The following is a 21,918-nucleotide window of genomic DNA, read 5'->3' on the forward strand; positions in this document are numbered from 1 at the left end:
GCCGATGAGTTTTCACTGAGAGCTTTTCATGGCAGTAATACACTCGGAGTGCTTCCCAAACACTGCCGAGGGGCGACCCCGCTTAGAAAAAAATTTTTTCTAATTTAAAAACCATGTTTCTAAAATTTTAATGTTGCTTTGCCCGGGGCATGAACCCAGGACCCTCGGTGTGACAGGCGGAGCACGCTACCATCACACCACGGCAACCGCCGTGTTTTATTACTGCGAAACATTTTTTTTGGTACTCTCGAATCCTTTTGGTACGAAAAAAAAAATGTAAGTGACAGCCCTGATGCACGTGCAACTGGCGCCTTGAAGTTTGTTTATGTACAGCAATGCAGCCTAAAACTTGACTACATAAAAGTTAGTTACAGCAACTAATATGTAAGGGGCCGGTATTTTAGTGCGCGTTTAAACTCCAGTTAAAGTTGATTAGAGTTTAACCCTGCCACTTTGTGTGCCAACATAAAATTTAACCCGCACTGAAAAACTGGACCTAAATGTGTGTGAATATGTTTTTTGTGCACAAATATTATGAGCTATGCAAAGCGTTAAGAATTCAAAAAATTTTAGTCGAGTTTCGTGAGTTCAACAAATGAGTGCTTTTATAACGATATATAGCCGCAGTAAAAGTTCTTTCACAAGTTGGGCAAAATAAATAGTGAAGTGAAATCGTTTAGCAAAATGCAGTAAAAGGCATTTAAAGAACTCAACGGCATACAGAGACGAAACAATCTTTAATAACAAAATAGTGCCAACGGAGTCAATATGCGGTTGTAAAGTCATTCCAAATAGCCGTACAAAGCTAAAATGTGTACATATGGGTAAATACCCACATAAAAATTAGCTCTTTGTGTAATAATAATAGCTGTGTTTTTTATACTCAGCTGAACAGAACTCACAGAGTATATTAACTTTGTTCGCATAACGGTACCCCGTAACGGCAAAAACTAATCGAGATAGATATAGACTTCTATATATCAAAATGATATGGGCGAAAAAAGAAATTCATTTAGCCATGTAAAAGAAAATTTCAAAATGGGCGTGGCTCCGCCTTTTTCATTTAATTTGTCTAGGATACTTTTAATGCCATAAGTCGAACAAAAATTTACCAATCCTTGTGAAATTTGGTAGGGGTTTAGATTCTAGGACGATAACTGCTTTCTGTGAAAATGGGCGAAATTGGTTGAAGCCACGCCCAGTTTTTATACACAGTTTACCGTCTGTCCTTCCGCTAAGTCGTTAACACGATAACTTGAGCAAACATCGATATATCTTTACTAAACTTAGTTCACGTACTTATATGAACTCACTTTGTATTGGTGTGAAAAATGGCCGAAATCCGGCTATGACCACGCCCACTTTTTCGATATCGAAAGTTACGAAAAATGAAAAAATGCCATAATTCTATACCAAATACGAGAAAAGGGATGAAACATGGTAACTGGATTGGTTTATTGACGCAAAATATAACTTTAGAAAATTTTTTTTCTAATATGGGTGTGACACCTACCATATTAAGCAGAAGAAAATGAAAAAATTCTGCACGGCGAAATCAAAAGCCCTTGTAATCTGGTCAGGAATACTGTTCGTGGTATTACATATATAAATAAATTACCGGTACCCGACAAATGATGTTCTGGGTCACCGTGGTCCACATTTTGGTCGATATATCGAAAACACCTTCACATATACAACTACCACCACTCTCTTTTAAAACCCTCATTAATACCTTTAACTTGATACCCATATCACAAAACACATTCTAGAGTCACCCCTGGTCCACCTTTATGGCGATATCTTGAAAAGGAGTCCACCTATAGAACTAAGGCCCACTCCCTTTTAAAATACTCATTATCACCTTTCGTTTGATACACATATTGTACAAACGCATTCTAGAGTCAACTCTGGTCCACCTTTATAACAATATCTCGAAAAGGTGTCCACCTATAAAACTAAGGCCCACTCCCTTTCAAAATACTCATTAACACCTTTCATTTGATACCCATATCATACAAACAAATTCTAGAGTCAACCCTGGTCCACTTTTATGGCGATATCTCAAAAAGGCGTCCACCTATAGAACTAAGGCACACTCCCTTTTAAAATACTCATTAACACCTTTCATTTGATACCCATATCGTACAAACAAATTCTAGAGTCACCCCTGGTCCACCTTTATGTTGATATCTCGTAAAGGCGTCCACCCATAGAACCAAGGCCCACTCCCTTTTAAAATACTCATTAACACCTTTCGTTTGATACCCATATTGTACAAACGCATTCTAGAGTCACCTCTGGTCCACCTTTATGGCGATATCTCGAAAAGGCGTCTACCTATAGAACTAAGGCCCACTCCCTTTTAAAATACTCATTAACACCTTTCATTTGATACCTATATCGTACAAACAAATTCCAGAGTCACCCCTGGTCCACCTTTATGACGATATCTCGAAAAGGCGTCCACCTATAGAACTAAGGCCCATGCCCTTTTAAAATACTCATTAACACCTTCCATTTGACCTATATCGTACAAACAAATTCTAGAGTCACCCCTGGTCCACTTTTATGGCGATATCTCAAAAAGGCGTCCACCTATAGAACTAAGGCACACTCCCTTTTAAAATACTCATTAACACCTTTCATTTGATACCCATATCGTACAAACAAATTCTAGAGTCACCCCTGGTCCACCTTTATGGTGATATCTCGTAAAGGCGTCCACCCATAGAACCAAGGCCCACTCCCTTTTAAAATACTCATTAACACTTTCGTTTGATACCCATATTGTACAAACGCATTCTAGAGTCACCTCTGGTCCACCTTTATGGCGATATCTCGAAAAGGCGTCTACCTATAGAACTAAGGTCCACTCCCTTTTAAAATACTCATTAACACCTTTCATTTGATACCTATATCGTACAAACAAATTCCAGAGTCACCCCTGGTCCACCTTTATGGCGATATCTCGAAAAGGCGTCCACCTATAGAACTATGGCCCAGTCCCTCTTAAAATACTCTTTAATACCTTCCATTTGATACACATGTCATACAAACACATTCCAGGGTTACCCGAGGTTCATTTTCCTACATGGTTATTTCCCCTTATTTTGTCTTCAAAGCTTTCAGCTGAGTATGTAATGTTCGGTTACACCCGAACTTAGCCTTCCTTATTTGTTTTTTTTTACATCTATAGACGTTTACGCTTAAACTTTATATGGACTGCTAAGCGTCAAACTTTAAATACACCTCTGAAATTGCTGCGCATAAAATTAGTATGTACACTCAGAGAAAAACGCCGTTCTAAAATCCAGCACCACCGGACTTAATTAAAGCTTTTCATGTTCTCAATTTTTATACCTTTCATGAAAATGAAATGTCATATTAATTTCGTCACGAAACCGAAAATTGTAAGTCCTTAAAGGAAAATAGATAGATAGATAGATAGTATACCGAAATAATCAGGTTGAAGAGCTGAGTTGATTTAGCCATGTCCGTCTGTCCGTCTGTCTGTTTGTATGCAAACTAGTCCCTCAATTTTTGAGACATCTTGATAAAATTTGGTGAGCGGTTGTATTTGGGTGTCCCATTAGACATTTGTCGGAACCGACCGGATCCTCCATACAATCGATTTTTCAGAAAAAGAGGATTTTTGTAATATCTTACCCAATTTAACAGATTGTTGCCTGAAAAAATTGATGAGATCGGTCGTATATATAGTATATATCCCCCACAACCGATTGTTCACATAAGGAACTTTTCGTATTTACTGCCCTATTTTAAGAGCTAGAGGCTTCAAATTTCAACGAATGCTTACGTATATAGCATATATTGTTGTCTGAAAAAATCATAAAGATCGGTATATATATAGATATATATTTTCGCAAATTTTAGCCCCATTTTAACAGCTAGAAGCTTCAAATTTCACCGAATACTTACGTATATAGCATATATTGTTGTCTGAAAAAATCATAGAGATCGGTTGTATATATATTATATATCTCATACAACCGATTGTTCAGATAAGAAACTTTTCGCAATTTCTACCCCATTTTAACAGCTATAAGCTTCCAATTTCACCGATTGCTTACGTATATAGCATATATTGTTGTCTGAAAAAATCATAGAGATCGGTTGTATATATAGTATATATCTCATACAACCGATTGTTCAGATAAGAAACTTTTCGCAATTTCTACCCCATTTTAACAGCTATAAGCTTCAAATTTCACCGATTGCTTACGTAAATAGCATGTATTGTTGTCTGAAAAAATCATAGAGATCGGTTGTATATATAGTATATATCTCATACAACCGATTGTTCAGATAAGAAACATTTCGCAATTTCTACCCCATTTTAACAGCTATAAGCTTCAAATTTTACCAATTGCTTACGTATATAGCATATATTGTTGTCTGAAAAATCAAAGAGATCGGTTGTATATATAGTATATATCTCATACAACCGATTGTTCAGATAAGAAACTTATCGCAATTTCTACCCCATTTTAACAGCTATAAGCTTCAAATTTCACCGATTGCTTACGTATATAGCATATATTGTTGTCTGAAAAAATCATAGAGATCGGTTGTATATATAGTATATATCTCATACAACCGATTGTTCAGATAAGAAACTTTTCGCAATTTCTACCCCATTTTAACAGCTATAAGCTTCAAATTTCACCGATTGCTTACGTATATAGCATATATTGTTGTCTGTAAAAATCATAGAGATCGGTTGTATATATAGTATATATCTCATACAACCGATTGTTCAGATAAGAAACTTTTCGCAATTTCTACCCCATTTTAACAGCTAGAAGCTTCAAATTTCACCGATTGCTTACGTATATAGCATATATTGTTGTCTGAAAAAATCATAGAGATCGGTTGTATATATAGTATATATCTCATACAACCGATTGTTCAGATAAGAAACTTTTCGCAATTTCTACCCCATTTTAACAGCTATAAGCTTCAAATTTCACCGATTGCTTACGTATATAGCATATATTGTTGTCTTAAAAAATCATAGAGATCGGTTGTATATATAGTATATATCTCATACAACCGATTGTTCAGATAAGAAACTTTTCGCAATTTCTACCCCACTTTAACAGCTATAAGCTTCAAATTTCACCGATTCCTTACGTATATAGTATGTATTGTTGTGTCAAAAAACATAGAGATCGGTGATATATATAATATATATATGATGGTATATATAGTATATATATAGTATATATATATTTTTTTTGCGATTTCGGCCCCATTTTAACAGCTAGAAGCTTCAAATTTCACCAAATGCTTACGTGTATAGCATATATTAATGTCTGAAAAAATCATTGAGATCGGTGGTATACATAGTATATATCTCATACAACCGATTGTTCAGATAAGAAACTTTGCGCAATTTCTGCCCCGTTTTAACAGCTAGAAGCTTCAAATTGCACAAAATGCTTACGTATATAGCATATATTGTTGTCTGAAAAAATCAAAGAGATCGGTGGTATATATATTATATACTTCATATAAACTGTCATTTTTGCCCCTTTTTTACGGTTAGAAGCTTCAAAATTCATCAAATTTCATCAAATAGTTACGTTTACGTCATATATTATTGAAATACGTGATTCGTAGTCATAGTTTTTACACGCAGACCACAAAAAACCTGAAACTTTGCATCCTCACACAAAGTACCTACCTATTTTTTATTTTATATTTATCTTAAAAATTGTTTAGATATGTTCAAATTTCACCAAATGTTTACGTGTATAGCATATACTGTTGTCTGAAAAAATCATAGAGACCGGTGGTATATATAGTATATATCTCATACAACCGATTGTTGAGATAAGAAACTTTGCGCAATTTCTTCCCCATTTTAACAGCTAGAAGCTTCAAATTTCACCAAATGCTTACGTGTATAGCATATATTGTTGTCTGAAAAAATCATTGAGATCGGTGGTATACATAATATATATCTCATACAACCGATTGTTCAGATAAGAAACTTTGCGCAATTTCTTCCCCATTTTAACAGCTAGAAGCTTCAAATTTCACCAAATGCTTACGTATATAGCATATATTGTTGTCTGAAAAAATCATTGAGATCGGTGGTATACATAATATATATCTCATACAACCGATTGTTCAGATAAGAAACTTTGCGCAATTTCTGCCCCGTTTTAACAGCTAGAAACTTCAAATTTCACCAAATGCTTACGTATATAGCATATATTGTTGTCTGAAAAAATCATAGAGATCGGTGGTATATATATTATATACTTCATATAAACTGTCATTTTTGCCCCTTTTTTACGGCTAGAAGCTTCAAAATTCATCAAATTTCATCAAATAGTTACGTTTACGTCATGTATTGTTGAAATACGTGATTCGTAGTCATAGTTTTTACACGCAGACCACAAAAAACCTGCAACTTTGCATCCTCACACAAAGTACCTACCTATTTTTTATTTTATATTTATCTTAAAAATCTTTTAGGTATGTAGATCTGTTCATTATATATTTCTTATCTTTTACTTCCGATTATTCGGAGATTACGAACGGCGTAAGATTATTGTTCAGCCCCATTCATGAAAGGTATGAAGTCTTCGTCACAGCCGAAGACAGTCCTGTCCTTACTTGTTTGTTCTTGTAAAACGAACGACCTATTCTCAAAACAACAACCTTGTTCTTGAACTGACAACATTTTCTTGAAAAGAGAACTACTGCTCTTAAAATATGAACAAATGTTCTTTAATGAGATCAATGTTCTTAAATTAAGTTCTAGAAAAAACAAACGGTATAATTCGTGTACACTACAATGTTAAATACACCATTTGGCACAAGCTATCAGGCAGTTGTAGTGGCCCAGCGGCTATGATGTTGCGGTTTCGATCGTGTGGCGCGAGTTCGATCGGCGCCAAACTCTGAAGTTTTTTAAAATAATTTTTTTATATTCTATTTTTTTAACTCTTATTTTTCGTTCACCTCCCTTCACATATGCACAGGTAATTCTCAATCTTGTTATGCAATGCTTTAAATATATATTCAGATTGCATTATCAAATAAGAAAAATTTCTCGATAGGAGAAATATATGAAAAATGCATATTATGCGTTTTTTCAAACCTTTTTGGAATTTTAATAATAATTTGTTTTGTTATTAATATTTTTTATTAATGACAAAAAAAATATTTATTAATAAAAAAATAAATGAATGGGTACCTACTTGAAAAAATTACCTTTCCCACTCCCCCCAGCTGGTTAGGGGGTCAGAATATACCTGCGGTAGGTACGCCTGTCGTAAGAGGCGACTAAAATACCAGATTCAAGGGGCTGTGTAGCGCAACCCTGCAGGTTGCCAGCGCAATATATAGCTTCTCCAAACCCAATTGTCAACCTCACCTATCCGCGGCGAATCCTGTTTCACTAACAGACGAGGCTCTGGCGACCCTAAGCTCCTTATGGAACTTGGGGTTGGGGAGGGAGGGGATGGCCTGAAGGTTTAATGTGGCCACATAAATCGTTCCCGAGATGGTCGGGCCAGCACCTTAATGGTGTTGTGGTACCGGAGCGTACCGGATCTGTATCCGGCAAAGGACCATCACATCGATAACACTCCCCAAAGCCTTCGGGGAGCAACCACATCGCTACAACAACAACAACAACAACGACAACCTTCCCCACTCCCCCAAATATGAAGCGCAAACCGTTCTTGAACTGACACCGAAAAATGTTAAATCGACGACAAATTATTCTCGAAGCGTGAGAACGAAAAATCTTAAATCAAGCCCAAGTAGTGCTTGAAATGAGCGCAGAAGGTTCACACATCAATACCAAAGTGGTCATAAAATACGAACGGTGTGCTTGGAAAAACTGTTCTTAAAACAAGCCCATCGGTCACGAGTTAAGAAAAAACATACTTAACAGACTTTTGTCAACGAATGTTCTTAATTTTGAACGTGTTTTTAATACGCATTATACTCAGATGTAACTGAAATATTTGTCTATGTTTCACCTCTAAAAATGGTGTGTATCCACAATTCATCGCAGCTATGTTATACACAGACATACAACAGAGGGTTTTGTCTCCGCTTTTCGGTACACCCTTTGCTGTAGCTAGTTGTTTAACCAATGCCGCTAGATGGGTCTCCTAAGCATTATCTAAGCTAGGATAATCGTTTTTTTAAACGCAAACGTAAACGTATACGCGTATAGAAAAAAACACGGCTAATAAAAGCTTTGTTTTTTTTTTTTTTACATCTATAGACGTTTACGCTTAAACTTTATATTTAGTGCCAAGCATCTATCTACTATTCTATTATCTACTTTTCTGAAATAGCTGCGCATAAAATTAGTGCTACGTACTACTAAATTTCAATACGCATTATACTCAAATGCAACCGAAATATGTGTCTATGTATCACCTCTTAACATGGTGTGTGCCCACTATTCATCGCAAGCGATTCAGCTATAGGTTATACACAGATATACAGTTTGTGTCTCCGCTTTTCGGTACACCATGTTCTGTAGCTAGTTGCTGCTAGATGGGTCTCCTAAGCATTATCTATGCGAGGATAAGCGTTTTCTTACGCGCAAACGTAAACGTATATGCGTGTAAAAAAAAACTGCTAATAACATTTTTGCACACTATTCCTCAGGGGAGATTGAGCCAGATCCTGTCTTTCAACTTGTGATAGTTTTTGATTTTTCTATAACATTGGGAAGCTGCATGCTTTATGCCGAAAGGCAGACAAATTTGTGCTAAACAGCTTTTCATGGCAGAAATATTTTGTATTTGTATTTGTATTTGTTAAAGAATATATTAGTAAAATAAGATGTTGAGATATTTTCTAGTACAACAATAATTATCAAAAAGATAGTAATTATAATTAATTAATAAATTGCAGCCTATAAGCTTGTCAAATCTCTGCCGAAGGGCAACCCGGTTTTAGAAAAATTGTCTAATGCATTTTGTTATTATTATTATTAATAGGTCTGGAAACACTACGAACTTTGTGCAGATCTATTGTGTAAGACCTTTCAGCCTAATTTTGTATCTAGAGGCTTTTGATGTATCTAAGTACTTCTTCAGGCTTTTTACTCCATATCACATAGGCATTAAGAGTCCCACCATCTAGATGGGATAATCTCTGCCTAGCTAGAGCGACACATTCGCAGAGAATGTGAACAGGCATTTCATCATCCAGCTCACAGAAACGACAAATTTGGGTATCGGTTAGATTTAATTACTTAGGTGATATCGTAGACCGCAGTGTCTCGTATAGTACCCAGTGAGAGTTCCTAGGTCCTCCTTGCTTAGATTAATGAGTTCGGCTGATACTTCCGTTGCCGGAAGTATAAACAGTTTGGCCTGCCTTTGCCCTGGGCAGTCAATCCAGTGACATCTGAATTGTTTAGTTTTCCAGTTACTAATAGTTTCCCTGGTGTGTGCTTTTGTAAGTCCACAAAATGGCTCTGGACCATATAATGCTGCTGTAGCACCCTGCTTTGCTAGGTAATCTGCATGTTCATTACCTTCATGCCCCTGATGTCCGGGAACCCATCCTAACAATACCTTGTTTTTTGCTCCCAGGGCATTAAGGATTTCAGTGCATTCATCCACCAGCTTAGATGTAACTGTGTAGGATTGCAAACACGCAGGGCCGCCTGGCTGTCCGCCACATCTATCCGCAGATATTCTCAACCACATACTTCTATTGCATGAATTTCTGCCTGAAATATGGTGGGGTAGTATCCCATTTGTATCGATTTCCTGAAGTTCGGCCCATAGATGCTCCCATTCTTCGATCCATCCGTGAACCAGACCTCTGAGTCAGGGTCGTTATAAGGATTCCCTATTTCCCAGTGGGTCCTGTCCACAATGGACACTTCAAAGTTCCGTGAGATTCTGAGCTTGGGGACGTTACGTAACGCAGTTGTAATGAGGGATTTCCTATGAATGTTTACGCCTAGTGTTGCCTCTTCCTCCATCAGAATAGGGAAGGGAGGTATTCCAACTATAGCACTAAGTACATCAGCAGGGGCGGTTCTCATAGCACCCGTTATGCCAACGCAAACTAGTCGATGCAGTTTGCTTAGTTTAGCTGTTGCCGTTCTTTGCGTGGCCTTCTGCCACAAAACTAAGGAAGCATAGGTGACTATTGGCCTTACAACAGTATTAAATGTCCAATATACTGTAACGAATTTTAGAAACCTTCTAAAACGTTCTAACGTTCGAACCGCTAAACTGTTGAATAAATCACTCTAATATTGAGTATTGCAATATGGTCTTTATTTAGTCTACTTGTAGTAGAACAATTATACTTCAATATCACGTACTTCACAACAGCGTGTTTAAATCAAACTAATTAGTCATTCTTCAGTTTGCGCTGCTTTTATACCCTCTGTTGCCTTGTCCCCATATTTCTCCAAAGGTCTAGATGTTTCACCTCCTAGAATCTTCTGCTTGGTTACCAGCTATAATATAGCTGCGTGCGCAGGAGTTGTCTCTGGAAGGGGGATTTGAACATATGGGAGCTCATAGTAAGCATCCATTATTTGGGGACCCTTTCGGCATCATTTCTGGATGGTTTTCGGTATCCATCCGGGATCCCGTCGGAGTCATTTCGGGATCATTTGGTGTACCTTCCGACATCATTTCTAAATGGTTTTCGGGATCCATCCGGGATCCCTTCGGGGTCATTTCGGGACTATTTCGGGATCATTTGGTGTACCTTCTGGCATCATTTCTAGATGGTTTTCGGGATCCGTCCGGGATCCCGTCGGGGTCATTTCGGGACTATTTCGGGAACATTTGGTGTACCTTCCGGCATCATTTCTATATCATCATCATTTCTAGATGGCTTTCGGGATCCAACCGGGATCCCGTCAGGGTCATTTCCGGACTATTTCGCGACCATTTGGTGTACCTTCTGGCATCATTTCTAGATGGTTTTCGGGATCCCTCCGGGATCCCGTCAGGGTCATTTCGGGACTATTAGGGGATCATTTGAGGACCTTTCCGGCATCATATCTGGATGGTTTTCGGTATCCGTCCGGGATCTAGTCGGGGTAATTTCGCGACTATTTCGGGATCATTTGGGGTCCCTTCCGGCACCATTTCCGGATGGTTTTAGGGATTTGTCCGGGATGGCGTTGGGGTAATTTCAGAAATTTTTCGGGATCATTTGGGGTACCTTCCGGCGTCATTTCTAGATGGTTTTGGGGATCCGTCCGGGATCCCGTCCGGGTCATTTCGGGACTTTTTCGCGACTAATACGGGATCATTTGGGTACCCTTTCGGCATCATTTCTAGATGGTTTGCTGGATCCATCAGGGTCATTTCGGGACCATTTTGGGATCATTTGGGAACCCTCCCGGATCTGGATGGATTTCGGGATATTTCGGCACTTTTTCGGGGCTATTTCGGGATCAATTCGCGACTCTTTAGGGGTATTTTCGTGACTTTTTCTGTATTATTTCGGGATCATTTCGGGACCCTTCCGGCATCAATTCTTGATCGTTTGCTGGATCCATCAGGGTCATTCGGGACTGGATCCGTCCGGGATGCACTAGGAGTAATTTCGGGATTTTTTTTTTACTTTTTCGGGATTGTTTTGGGACCCTTCCGAGATCATTTCTGCATCCGTCCGTGATGCCGTAGGAGTCATTTCGAGATTTTTTTGTTACTTTTTCGGGATAACTTTGGAGCCCTTACGAATTCAGATCTGAATCGGTGTCATTTCCGGACTATTTCGGGATCATTTTGGGACCCTTCCGGAATCATTTCTGTATAATTTTCGCGATCCGTCGTGGATCCCCTCGGGGTCATTTCGGAACTTTTTCTGGACTATGTCGGGATAATTTAGGGACTCTTCCCTCTGTATGGTTTTTGAGATCCGTTTGGGAGCCCGTCAGGGTCCTTTCGGAACTTTTTCGGGGTCTTTTTGGGACTATTCCGGGAAGTTTTGGGACCCTTCCGGGCCATTTATGGTTGGTTTTCGGGATCCGTCCGCGATACGTCGGGGTCATTTCATGGCTTTTTCTGGATAATTTCGGGATCATTTGGGTATCCTATCAGGTTATCAGCTCATTTAGTTCGTTTTTTTACTCAATTACAAAAATAAATTGCATTAGACAGAAAAAAATTTTTAAACAGATAACTTGATAAGCAGGCTAACGTCAATAGCCCATATATTTCATTTTCTCCTTGCGGACGGTGCCGCGGGTAAAGGCTAGTCTAATCTAATATCTAATATATATTATAAATGGGAGTTTGGATGTTTGCATGTCCAGACGTTTGTCTTTGTGCCTCAATCACGCAAGAACGGTTGGACGGATTTGGATGAAATTTGGCATTTTTAATTTTCGGAATCCGTCCAGGATCACGTCGCGTCATTTTGGGACTATTTCCGGATCATTTGAGGTACGTTCCGGCATCATTTCTAGATGGTTTTCGGGATCCCGTCGGCGTAATTTCGGGACGTTTTTCGACTGATACGGGATTAATTGGGAACCATTTCGGCATCATTTCAGGATCCCGTAAGGATCATTTCGGGACTATTCGGGGATAATTTGAGGACTTTCCGGCATCATTTCTGGATTTTTCGGTATCGGGATGGTTTTCATGATTCGTTCGGGATCCCGTCAGGGTAATTTCTGGATTTTTCCGAGCGATCATTTCTGGATCCGTGCAGGATTCCATCAGGGTAATTTCCGGATTATTTCGGCATCATTTTAGGGGACCCTTCCGGAATCATTTCTGTATGGTTTTCGCGATCCGTTGTGGATCCCCTCGGAGTCATTTCGGCACTTTATATGGAGTATGTTGGGATAATTGAGGGACCCTTCCCGGATATTTTCAGGATGGTTTTTGAGATCCGTCCGGGAGCCCGTCAGGGTCATTTTAAAACTATTTCGGGACTATTTCGGGATCATTTTGGTACCCTTCAGGGATGATTTCTGTGTTCTCTGGATAAGTCTAGAATCATGTCGTTGTCATTTCGGGTTTTTTTGGGACTATTCCGGGAACTTTTGGAGACCTTTCCGGGGCATTTCTGGATGGTTTTCGGGATCCGTCCGCGATAGCGTCGGGGTCATTTCGTGGCTTTTCTGGATAATTTCGGGATCATTTGGGGATCCTATCAGGTTATCAGCTCATTTATTTCTTTTTTGTACTCAATTACAAAAATAAAATGCATTAGACAGAAAAAAAGTTTTAAACAGATAACTTGATAAGCAGGCTAACGTGAATTGCCCCCCGCCCCCTCCTCTACCCCTCTGGTGCTAAATCTATAAATTGTTATAACAATATAAATTTCCTCCTAAATCAATAATTTTTGGTATCTGGCTCATACAGATCGAGATCTAAACAATTTTGAAAAAACGATCGGTGGTGCTCGCCTTCTCCTCTCGCCATCCGCCCTCCTTCAATTGTTTTTATTAGCACGCTTTTATTAGCTTTACCTGTATGTTTCTTTGTAACTCTTCATTCGCTCCAACGCGCCTTCTGCCTTATTAACAGGGTTTTATAGTTAGCTTCACCTTATTTGTAATCCCGTTAGGGTCATATGGAGACCTTTCCGGCATCATTTCTGGATGGTTTTCGGTATCCGTTCGGGATCCCGTCGAAGTCATTTCGGGCCTTTTTGGGGATCATTTGGGGTCCCTTCCGGCATCATTTCTTAATAGTTTGTGGGATCCGTCCGGGATCCCGTCGGGGTCATTTCGGGACTTTTTCGCGATCATTTGGGGTCCCTTTCGGCATCATTTCTGAATGGTTTTTGGGATCCGTCTGGGATCCCGTCAGGATCGTTTCGGGACTTTTTCGGGATCATTTGGGGTCCCTTCCGACGTCATTTCTGGATGGTTTTCGGGATTCGTTCGGGATCCCGTCGGGGTCATTTCGGGACTATTTCGGGATCATTTGGGGTACCTTCCGGCATCATTTCTAAATGGTTTTTGGGATCCGTCTGGGATCACGTCAGGATCGTTTCGGGACTTTTTCGGGATCATTTGGGGTCCCTTCCGGCATCATTTCTGGATGGTTTTCGGGATTCGTCCGGGATCCCGTCGGGGTCATTTCGGGACTTTTTCTCGACTAATATGGGATCATTTGGGGACCCTTTCGGCATCATTTCTGGATGATTTTTGGCATCACGTCAGGGTCATTTGGGGACTATTAGGTGATCATTTGAGGACCTTTCCGGCATCACTTCTGGATGGTTTTCGGTATCAGCTCGGGATCCCGTCGGGGTCATTTCGGGACTTTTTCGAGGCTAATACGGGATCATTTGGGGATCCTTCCGGCAACTTTTCTGGATGAATTTCGGTATCTGTACGGGAACCCATCAGGGTAATTTCGAGACTTTTTCGGGACTATTTCGGGATCATTTGAGGACCCTTAGGGGGTAATTTCGTGACTTTTTCTGTATTATTTCAGGATAATTTGGGGACCCTTCCGGCATCATATCTTGATGGTTTGCCGGATCCATCAGGGTCATTTCGGGACCATTTTGGGATCATTTGGGGACCCTTCCCAAATCATTTCTGGATCTGTCCGGGATGCCGTAGGAGTCATTTCGGGATTTTTTTGTTACTTTTTCGAGATAGTTTTGGGACGCTTCCGGGATCATTTCTGGATCCGTGCGGGATCCCATCGGGGTCATTTCCGAACTATTTCGGGATCATTTTGGGACCCTTGCGGAATCATTTCTGTATGGTTTTCGCGATCTGTATTGGATCCCCTCGTGGAGATTTCGGTACTTTTTCTTGACCATGTGGGGATAATTTAGGGGCCCCTCCTGGATATTTTCTGGATGGTTTTTGAGATCCGTCTGGGAGCCCGTCAGGGTAATTTCGGAACTTTTTCGGGACTATTTCGGGATCATTTTGGTACCCTTTAGGGATCATTTCTGTGTGGTTCTCTGGATAAGTCTAGAAACGTGTCGTTGGCATTTCGGGTTTTATTTGGAACTATTCCGGGAACTTTTGGAGACCCTTCCCGAGCATTTCTGGGCGGTTTTCGGGATCCGTTCGCCATAGCGACGGGGTTACTTCGTGGCTTTTTCTGGATAATTTCTGCATCATTTGGGGATCCTATCAGGTTATCAGCTCATTTATTTATTTTTTTATTCAATTACAAAAAAAAAATGCATTAGACAAAAATTTTAAACAGATAACTTGATAAGCAGGCTAACGTGAATAGGCCATATATTTAGTTTTCTCTTTGCTGACGGGGCCGCGGGTAAAAGCTAGTTTATAATATATATTAGATTAGATATTAGATATACGAAAGCATATGGTGAATTTTGAGGGTTCTAGCTGTTAAAATGGGGCAGAAATTACGCAACGTTTCTTATCTAAATAATCGGTTGTATGATACTATATATACCCCCGATATATGCAAATTGTTCAGACAACAATGAATGCTCTATAAGTAAGCATTCGGTGAAATTTTAAGCCTCTAGCTGTAAAAATGGAGCAGTAATTACGAAAAGCTTATTCAACAATCGGTTATGGAGGGCATATGCTACATATACCACAGATCACATCCATTTTTTCAGACAACAGTGTGTGCAATATACGAAAGCATATGGTGAAGTTTCAAGCTTCAATCTGATAAATTGAGGAAGTATGCCAAAATCCGCTTTTTTTGAAAAATCGGTTGTAAGGAAGATATATGCTATAGTAGTCCGATCCCGCCGGTTCCGACAAATGTCTAATCGGACACCTAAATATACCCGCTCACCAAATTTTATCAAGATATCTCAAAAATTGAGAGACAAGTTTGCATACATCATATATTCCGCCCAACAGTAGCCAGCTCATGTTGACAATATTGTTTCCTTGGCTCTGAATAAAATTGGTGGCGATCATCTCTGCGTGCTAGGTGATTTCAACCTTCCTAACATAAATTGGTCTCAAGATACTTCCAGTTCTTCATTGAAATATATGTGATTGATAGCTTTTTAAGCATTGATTTAAAGTAAATTAATTGTTACCCAAATCGACTTGGTCGCACCTTAGATTTAGTATTTTTGAATAATAATTTAAATTTTACACTGCTTAATGCGACTCACCTATTACAAAGTCTGACATGCATCATGTTCCGTTAGTCATAACTTTTGAATTTTATAGATTTTCCAAAATCAGTAATGATAAATAAAATTTTTCTTTTAATTTTAAGCGACGCAACTTTTTTGACCTGAACAATCTATTTCTGGAAATTAATTGGGGTAGCCTGTTTCACAACTCAGACACTAACAATTCTTTCGAGATATTTAAAACTACTATTGTGGACATCTGTAAACGGTCTATTCCTTTGGTTTCCAAAAAGGAGTATAAAGTTCCTTGGCATAACGCAGCCTTGATGAAAATTCAATAGGAGGAATACATTTACATTTTATCGCAAGTTTAAGAATAGTAAAAATATGGTGTTCTTCGACAAGTATAAAGACTTTGAAAGGAAGTTCACGTGCCTAGATAAATTTTTGCACAGAAATTACATTTTAAGTTTTGAAGAAAACTTAAAAACAAATCCAAAATCGGTTTGGAATTTTGTTAACTCGAAAAAATCTGAGTCGAATATTCCCTCCTCTCTCTTCCTTGGCAATAAAGCTGTTGATACTCTAGCTGTTGATACTATAGCTGTTCGCTGAGTTTTTCATGGCCAACTTCGCGTCCGACCCTGATAATAGTGATGACATTAGTTTCAACATACAACCATCGATAAATTTTGGAAATCTTGTACTGTCTTTTGATGATGTAGTTTGTGGCATCTCTCGACTTAAACAGTCATGAAATACCGATGTTGATAGTCTTTCAGCAATTTTATTTAAGCAGTGCGAAGATCTGGTTTATCCCCCTTTATTAATATTTAAAATTTCCCTTTCCTCGGGTACTTTCATTGACGCGTGGAAACTGGCTTTTATTACACCTATTTTTAAGAATGGCAATAAAAATGACATTAGCAACTACATACCCATTTCAAAACTTTCCGCCACGTCAAAGCTTTTTGAATGCATAATCCAAGAAAAATTAATTTTTTTCGTTAGGAATATTGTGTGTCCAGAGCAACATGGCTTCCTTCCTGGACGCTCAACTTTGACTAACTTAGCTATTTTTTCTGATGACTGCATCGCAGCTTTTCAGTCTGGGTGTCAGGTTGACACAGTATATGCGGACTTTTCTAAAGCTTTTGATCGGGTTTCTCATGTAGTCATGGTTAAGAAGCTGGCCTGTATGGGTCTCCACTCAGTATTTCTAAAATGGATTGAATCACACCTAAAAAACCGCAGCTGTAGGGTTGTTGTGGACAATATGAGGTCTTCGCCTTTCGTTGCCTGTTCTGGTGTCCCACAAGAAAGCATCCTAGGACCACTTTTCTTCATATTGTTCATTAATGACATTCGCTCTTGCTTCTCTGCAGTTAGGTTTCTACTATATGCTGATGATTTAAAAATCTATTCATTATTCACAGTCAGCATGACTCTGAATTGATGTAATTAGATTTGGATAATTTAAGTACGTGGTGTAACAGCAATCGGTTAAAACTTAACTTGAAAAAATATTTTCATATAACTTTTTCAAAACGCGTTAATGTCATGGATACCTCATACCATTTATCTAACTCGCCCCTTACAAGGGTTAGTGAAATAAAAGATCTGGGAGTAACTTTTGACTCCAAATTTAATTTCGCAAACCATATTAACCTTCGCATCTCGAAATCGTATGCTATGCTTGCATTTCTTAGGCGTCATAGCTCGGAGTTTACTGACCCTTATATGCTAAAGCTTTTGTATACAGCGTTTTTGCGCTCTAAACTTGAGTATGCCTGTTTCATTTGGTCGCCGTATTATCAGTACCACATTGCAAGAATCGAGCGGATCCAGAAAGTATTCTTATATTTTTCTTTGCGCAGCTTACGCTTCTCTTAACCCATTCCGAGTTATGAAGCTAGATGCCTATTGATTAGTTTAAAGTCACTGCAGAACAGGAGAATAATTTTGTCGCTGTCATTTATTTTTGACGTTTTTCGCGGTGCGACTGACTTGAGAGGATTTTCATAAACATTCCTGCCAGAGCGCGTAGGAACTCTGATTTCTTCAATATTCGTCTTTTCAAAGCTCTTTATGCAAACCAATTACTAGAACCCTGATTGAGCTTAATATAATTTTAAATTATTTGGAAATAGATTTTCTTGCTCAAGAGCGCTTTTTAAGTAAAATAAACCCTTTTTATAAGTAAGCCATTTATTTATACTAGTAATTTGCCTACTCACTAAACTGTCGCCGATCTCTTCAAGAGATGGCTCAACAGAACCGTGTACACCTTACATGGGTCCCTGGACATAGGGATATCGAGGGAAACTGCATTGCAGTAAAACTCGCTAGGCAGGGTACAACCAGGCAGGTTCTTCCTGGACAAGAACGCTTAGGTATGCCCCTGTCCACATGCAAGCTAATGCTAAAAGAGCACATCTACCGTCAAGCCGACGAAAGATGGCTACAAACACCGGGGTGTCGAACATCGAAAGAAGCCTGGCCTAAATGGGATCCTAAAAGATCCCGTCACGTGTACAACCTAAGAAGGGATACAATTTCCACACTTGTGGGGGCACTAACGGGTCATTGCCTCATAGGTAGGCATGCAGAAAGGTTAGGAGCGCCTTATCGTCGTTGCTGTAGGAGTTGTAAAGAGGATGAGGAGGAGGAAACGGTGGTTCACCTTATTTGCAACTGCCCAGCACTAAGCGGAGCACGGCAGCGCTTTCTGGGAGCTTGATTTCTTGATAATCTGAGCCAGGTCGTGGAGCATGACGTCAAGGACCTGGTAGCTTTCATCAGGTCCTCAAAATGGTTCGAAGAGGAAGTTAACGGTGGTTTTCGTGGTATCACAACGGGCCTAATACTACTGGCCTAAGTGTGCCCTCGGGCAGCCACCCTAACCTAACCTAAACTAATTTGCCTACTGTTACCACATATTTCTACTTAGCCTGTAAGATTTTGTATTCTAATTAGGGGGACTCATTAAAGCGTATAAATTTATGAGGTGTAAAATTATGTCCATTTACACACGCTGTTATATGAACGCACCTAGTAATATTCTTGATAAACTTATGTTTGCAAGGTTGCATTCACCTGAGTTTACCGCGTCTACACCATGAAATGTGCGCGTAAATGTATATAAGTTTTGTAAACGATTTTTCATACAAAATTTGACAGTTCGTTTACGCACTAGATAAATTTATACGTTTACACAATTTATAAGGCATTTATAAGGTTAAATAAGTCCCCCTATTGGCTTAATAAATAAATACTAAATACTAAATACAAACAGACAGATGGACATGTCTAAATCAACTCAGCTCTTCATTCTGATCATTTCGGTATAATTATTGATGGGTGTATATCCATTATCCTTTAAGGACTAACAATTTTGAGATTTGTGACAAAGTTAATATATTATTTAATTTTCATGAAAGGTATAAAAACGCGATTGGCATAGCATAATTCAAACGTCAAACAGTGCCCAAATTTATGGACACATAAAACTGCGTTATGGCATGGATAAATGAAGCCACAACAACAATAGAGCAGGCAGTCACTTGTATCTACATTAACGAATCAATCATTATGTCTACACATATGTACGTACACGCAGCTGAGAAAGACGCACAAACACATGCATATATCTTATCTGAGATACTCCCAAAAGTATCCAATCGTCTGTGGAAGTATCACTCACATCTGCACGCGCATGGGCTATGCGAGTAGCTATAAAAATCGTGCATCTGTAGTTATAGCTGAGAAATTTATAGCTGGTAAACAAATAGCAAATGCTAGAAATAGAAACGCCTGGAAATATGTCAACGAGGAAACCAAAGAGTATAAAAGCAGCAGCTGAGGCACGACGATTGAGTTTGATTTAAGCACGCTATCTGTTGAGCAGTATAAGTGTTATTTTGAAGTACTTTAATAAAGGCCATTTTGCATTATTGAATAGTGGAGTTATTTATTCAACAATTTAGTGATTCGAGCGTTAGTACAAGGTTGCAAATAAGCGAAATTGCACTAAGTTCGTTACAATATTATAAACACTCTGCCAAATGTAGGACTAAAGTATAAGACTGACACGGATAACGTCGCGCACCTTTACAGACATTTAATTACAAATAAATTGGTACTAACCTCCACACCTAAGCAAGTGGACGTATAAATTAAAGAATGTTATTTATTATTACCTGTTTATATAAATACATTGTTTAAAGAATGTTATTTGTTTATATAAATTTTGCAGTTTATATTTCACGACGGTTACCGCCGAGTAACCGAAATATATCAGATTTTTTCAAGAAATCTGATGTTTTTCTTTTATTTTAATTGACCTAGAGCCGGTAAATATAAATATATTGATTCTTCATATATAAGCATTGAAATTATCCAAGTTTCCGCAATGTTTTCTCCTAAAGATGGAGGCCGGGCAAAAAGTAGCTTCATTTGAGCGATATGTTTTTCAATATTATAACCAGGTTGTAGCTTTAAATTACATATTGAACTTGTCACTTCACCTTATTGCTCAACGTTGCTTTCTCATGATATTGTCGCAAGACAGCCCAAGCATCCTTTGCATACTTACAGCTGCTTATCCGAAACATTTCCGTATCTTCAACCGCCAATCCAATAATAATTGAAGCATCCGTGTCTCTCTGCTTCCATGAGGCATCTGGAGATTCAGGAACAGGACCTTCAGTGACATCCCTAACATCTTCCTTTTTCATAATAAGCTGCATTCTATATTTCCACAGCTCGTAGTTATCGCGATACAATTTCGCAATCGCCAAATTTAGATCAGCCATATCGTAAAGTATCCATAGAATTACCGAACAAACAAATTACAAATTTAAAAAATTTCAGGCCCATAACCTATTGCAAAAATATTAACTTGTCTATATTTGGTATTCAGATTCAATTACAAGAATGAGACAAATTTTAAGTATAATAATAAAATGTTTGACAATTTATTATGATAATTAGTTGTTTATAATATACAAAAAGTATATGCAAATTAAAATTAAATATTAATCAAAACCATTTCAAACGTTTCTCATTCCCTTAACTCTGCTCCTGTGCGACTTCCTTAATAATTGCAATCGCGATGATTCATCCATTCGATCTCAGATGTGGAAATCCCTTGGTCTTCTAGATCTTTAATGTAAGCATTTTTAACATTATCGGGTGGTGTAGGGTGTCTTGTATTAATCCAAAGGAATTCTAAATTGTGGAAGAGAAAATAATATTATAAATATGTTTATATGTAATTTTTGAATGACATGTAAAAGAGTGATTACGTTCGTAAATTTTTCCTGCATTTTTCGAAGTTTGTTAAAGGTACAAATGGATTGTTGACCTTTAATCCATTACTTATACTTTTGGTTCAGGGACTATGTTGAAGATATGTGTGGGCATGATTTACCCACATCCCTTTTGGAATTTCGTTTGTTAACGAAATAATTACGATGTTGGGCCATCTTTAGTGTCATTGTGTTTTCTCTGCTTTCCACCGTGTATAAAAACAACTGTATTAATCATCTCTTCATCATCGGATGCAGTGATCTCTTATCTTCGTGATATCGGCAAATGTACATGTTTTGCAGAAAAAAAAGCTAAAACCTATTGCAAATACAAATACACGAAGCCTAAGAAAACAGCTGTCGTTTGTTTAATGCTTAACGGATCTTAATTTGAGAGTTGGTGAAAAGCCCATATTAAAAACTTGCCTACCAATTATTGTTTGCGATTCTTTCTAGAGCTAACGTTGCAGGTTTGAGAACAAGGCTAACGTTAATTTGGGATTTTCAATTAGAATTCTCAATTCCATCACTAACATTGCCGGAAAAGTGTGGAATC

General features: G+C 38.5%; 2 protein-coding genes across 5 annotated transcripts in view; one reads left to right on the forward strand and one right to left on the reverse strand.

Annotated features, from left to right (window-relative positions):
• The first annotated feature begins 584 nt into the window (after nt 1-584).
• Nucleotides 585-21,918, forward strand: part of LOC137242818 (uncharacterized) — a 188,185-nt gene continuing 166,851 nt past the window's right edge. The window contains exons 1-2 of one of the 4 annotated variants that reach the window (XR_010950370.1): nt 585-824; nt 19,494-20,390. The gene's annotated coding sequence lies outside the window, so the exon portion shown is untranslated. Of the gene's footprint in view, nt 825-3,196; nt 3,266-3,324; nt 3,411-19,493; nt 20,391-21,918 lie in introns of those variants that run through there. The other 3 variants (XR_010950372.1, XR_010950371.1, XM_067770077.1) reach the window with 3 other exon arrangements.
• LOC137242819 (uncharacterized) overlaps nt 21,016-21,918 on the reverse strand; it is a 29,026-nt gene continuing 28,123 nt past the window's right edge. The window contains exon 7 of the mRNA XM_067770080.1: nt 21,016-21,282. Coding sequence (XP_067626181.1) covers nt 21,149-21,282 — 134 coding nt within the window. The 3' untranslated portion in view covers nt 21,016-21,148. The remainder of the gene's footprint in view (nt 21,283-21,918) is intronic.

Source organism: Eurosta solidaginis, chromosome 2, assembly GCF_040869045.1.
Source record: "Eurosta solidaginis isolate ZX-2024a chromosome 2, ASM4086904v1, whole genome shotgun sequence".
Lineage (NCBI taxonomy): Eukaryota > Metazoa > Arthropoda > Insecta > Diptera > Tephritidae > Eurosta > Eurosta solidaginis.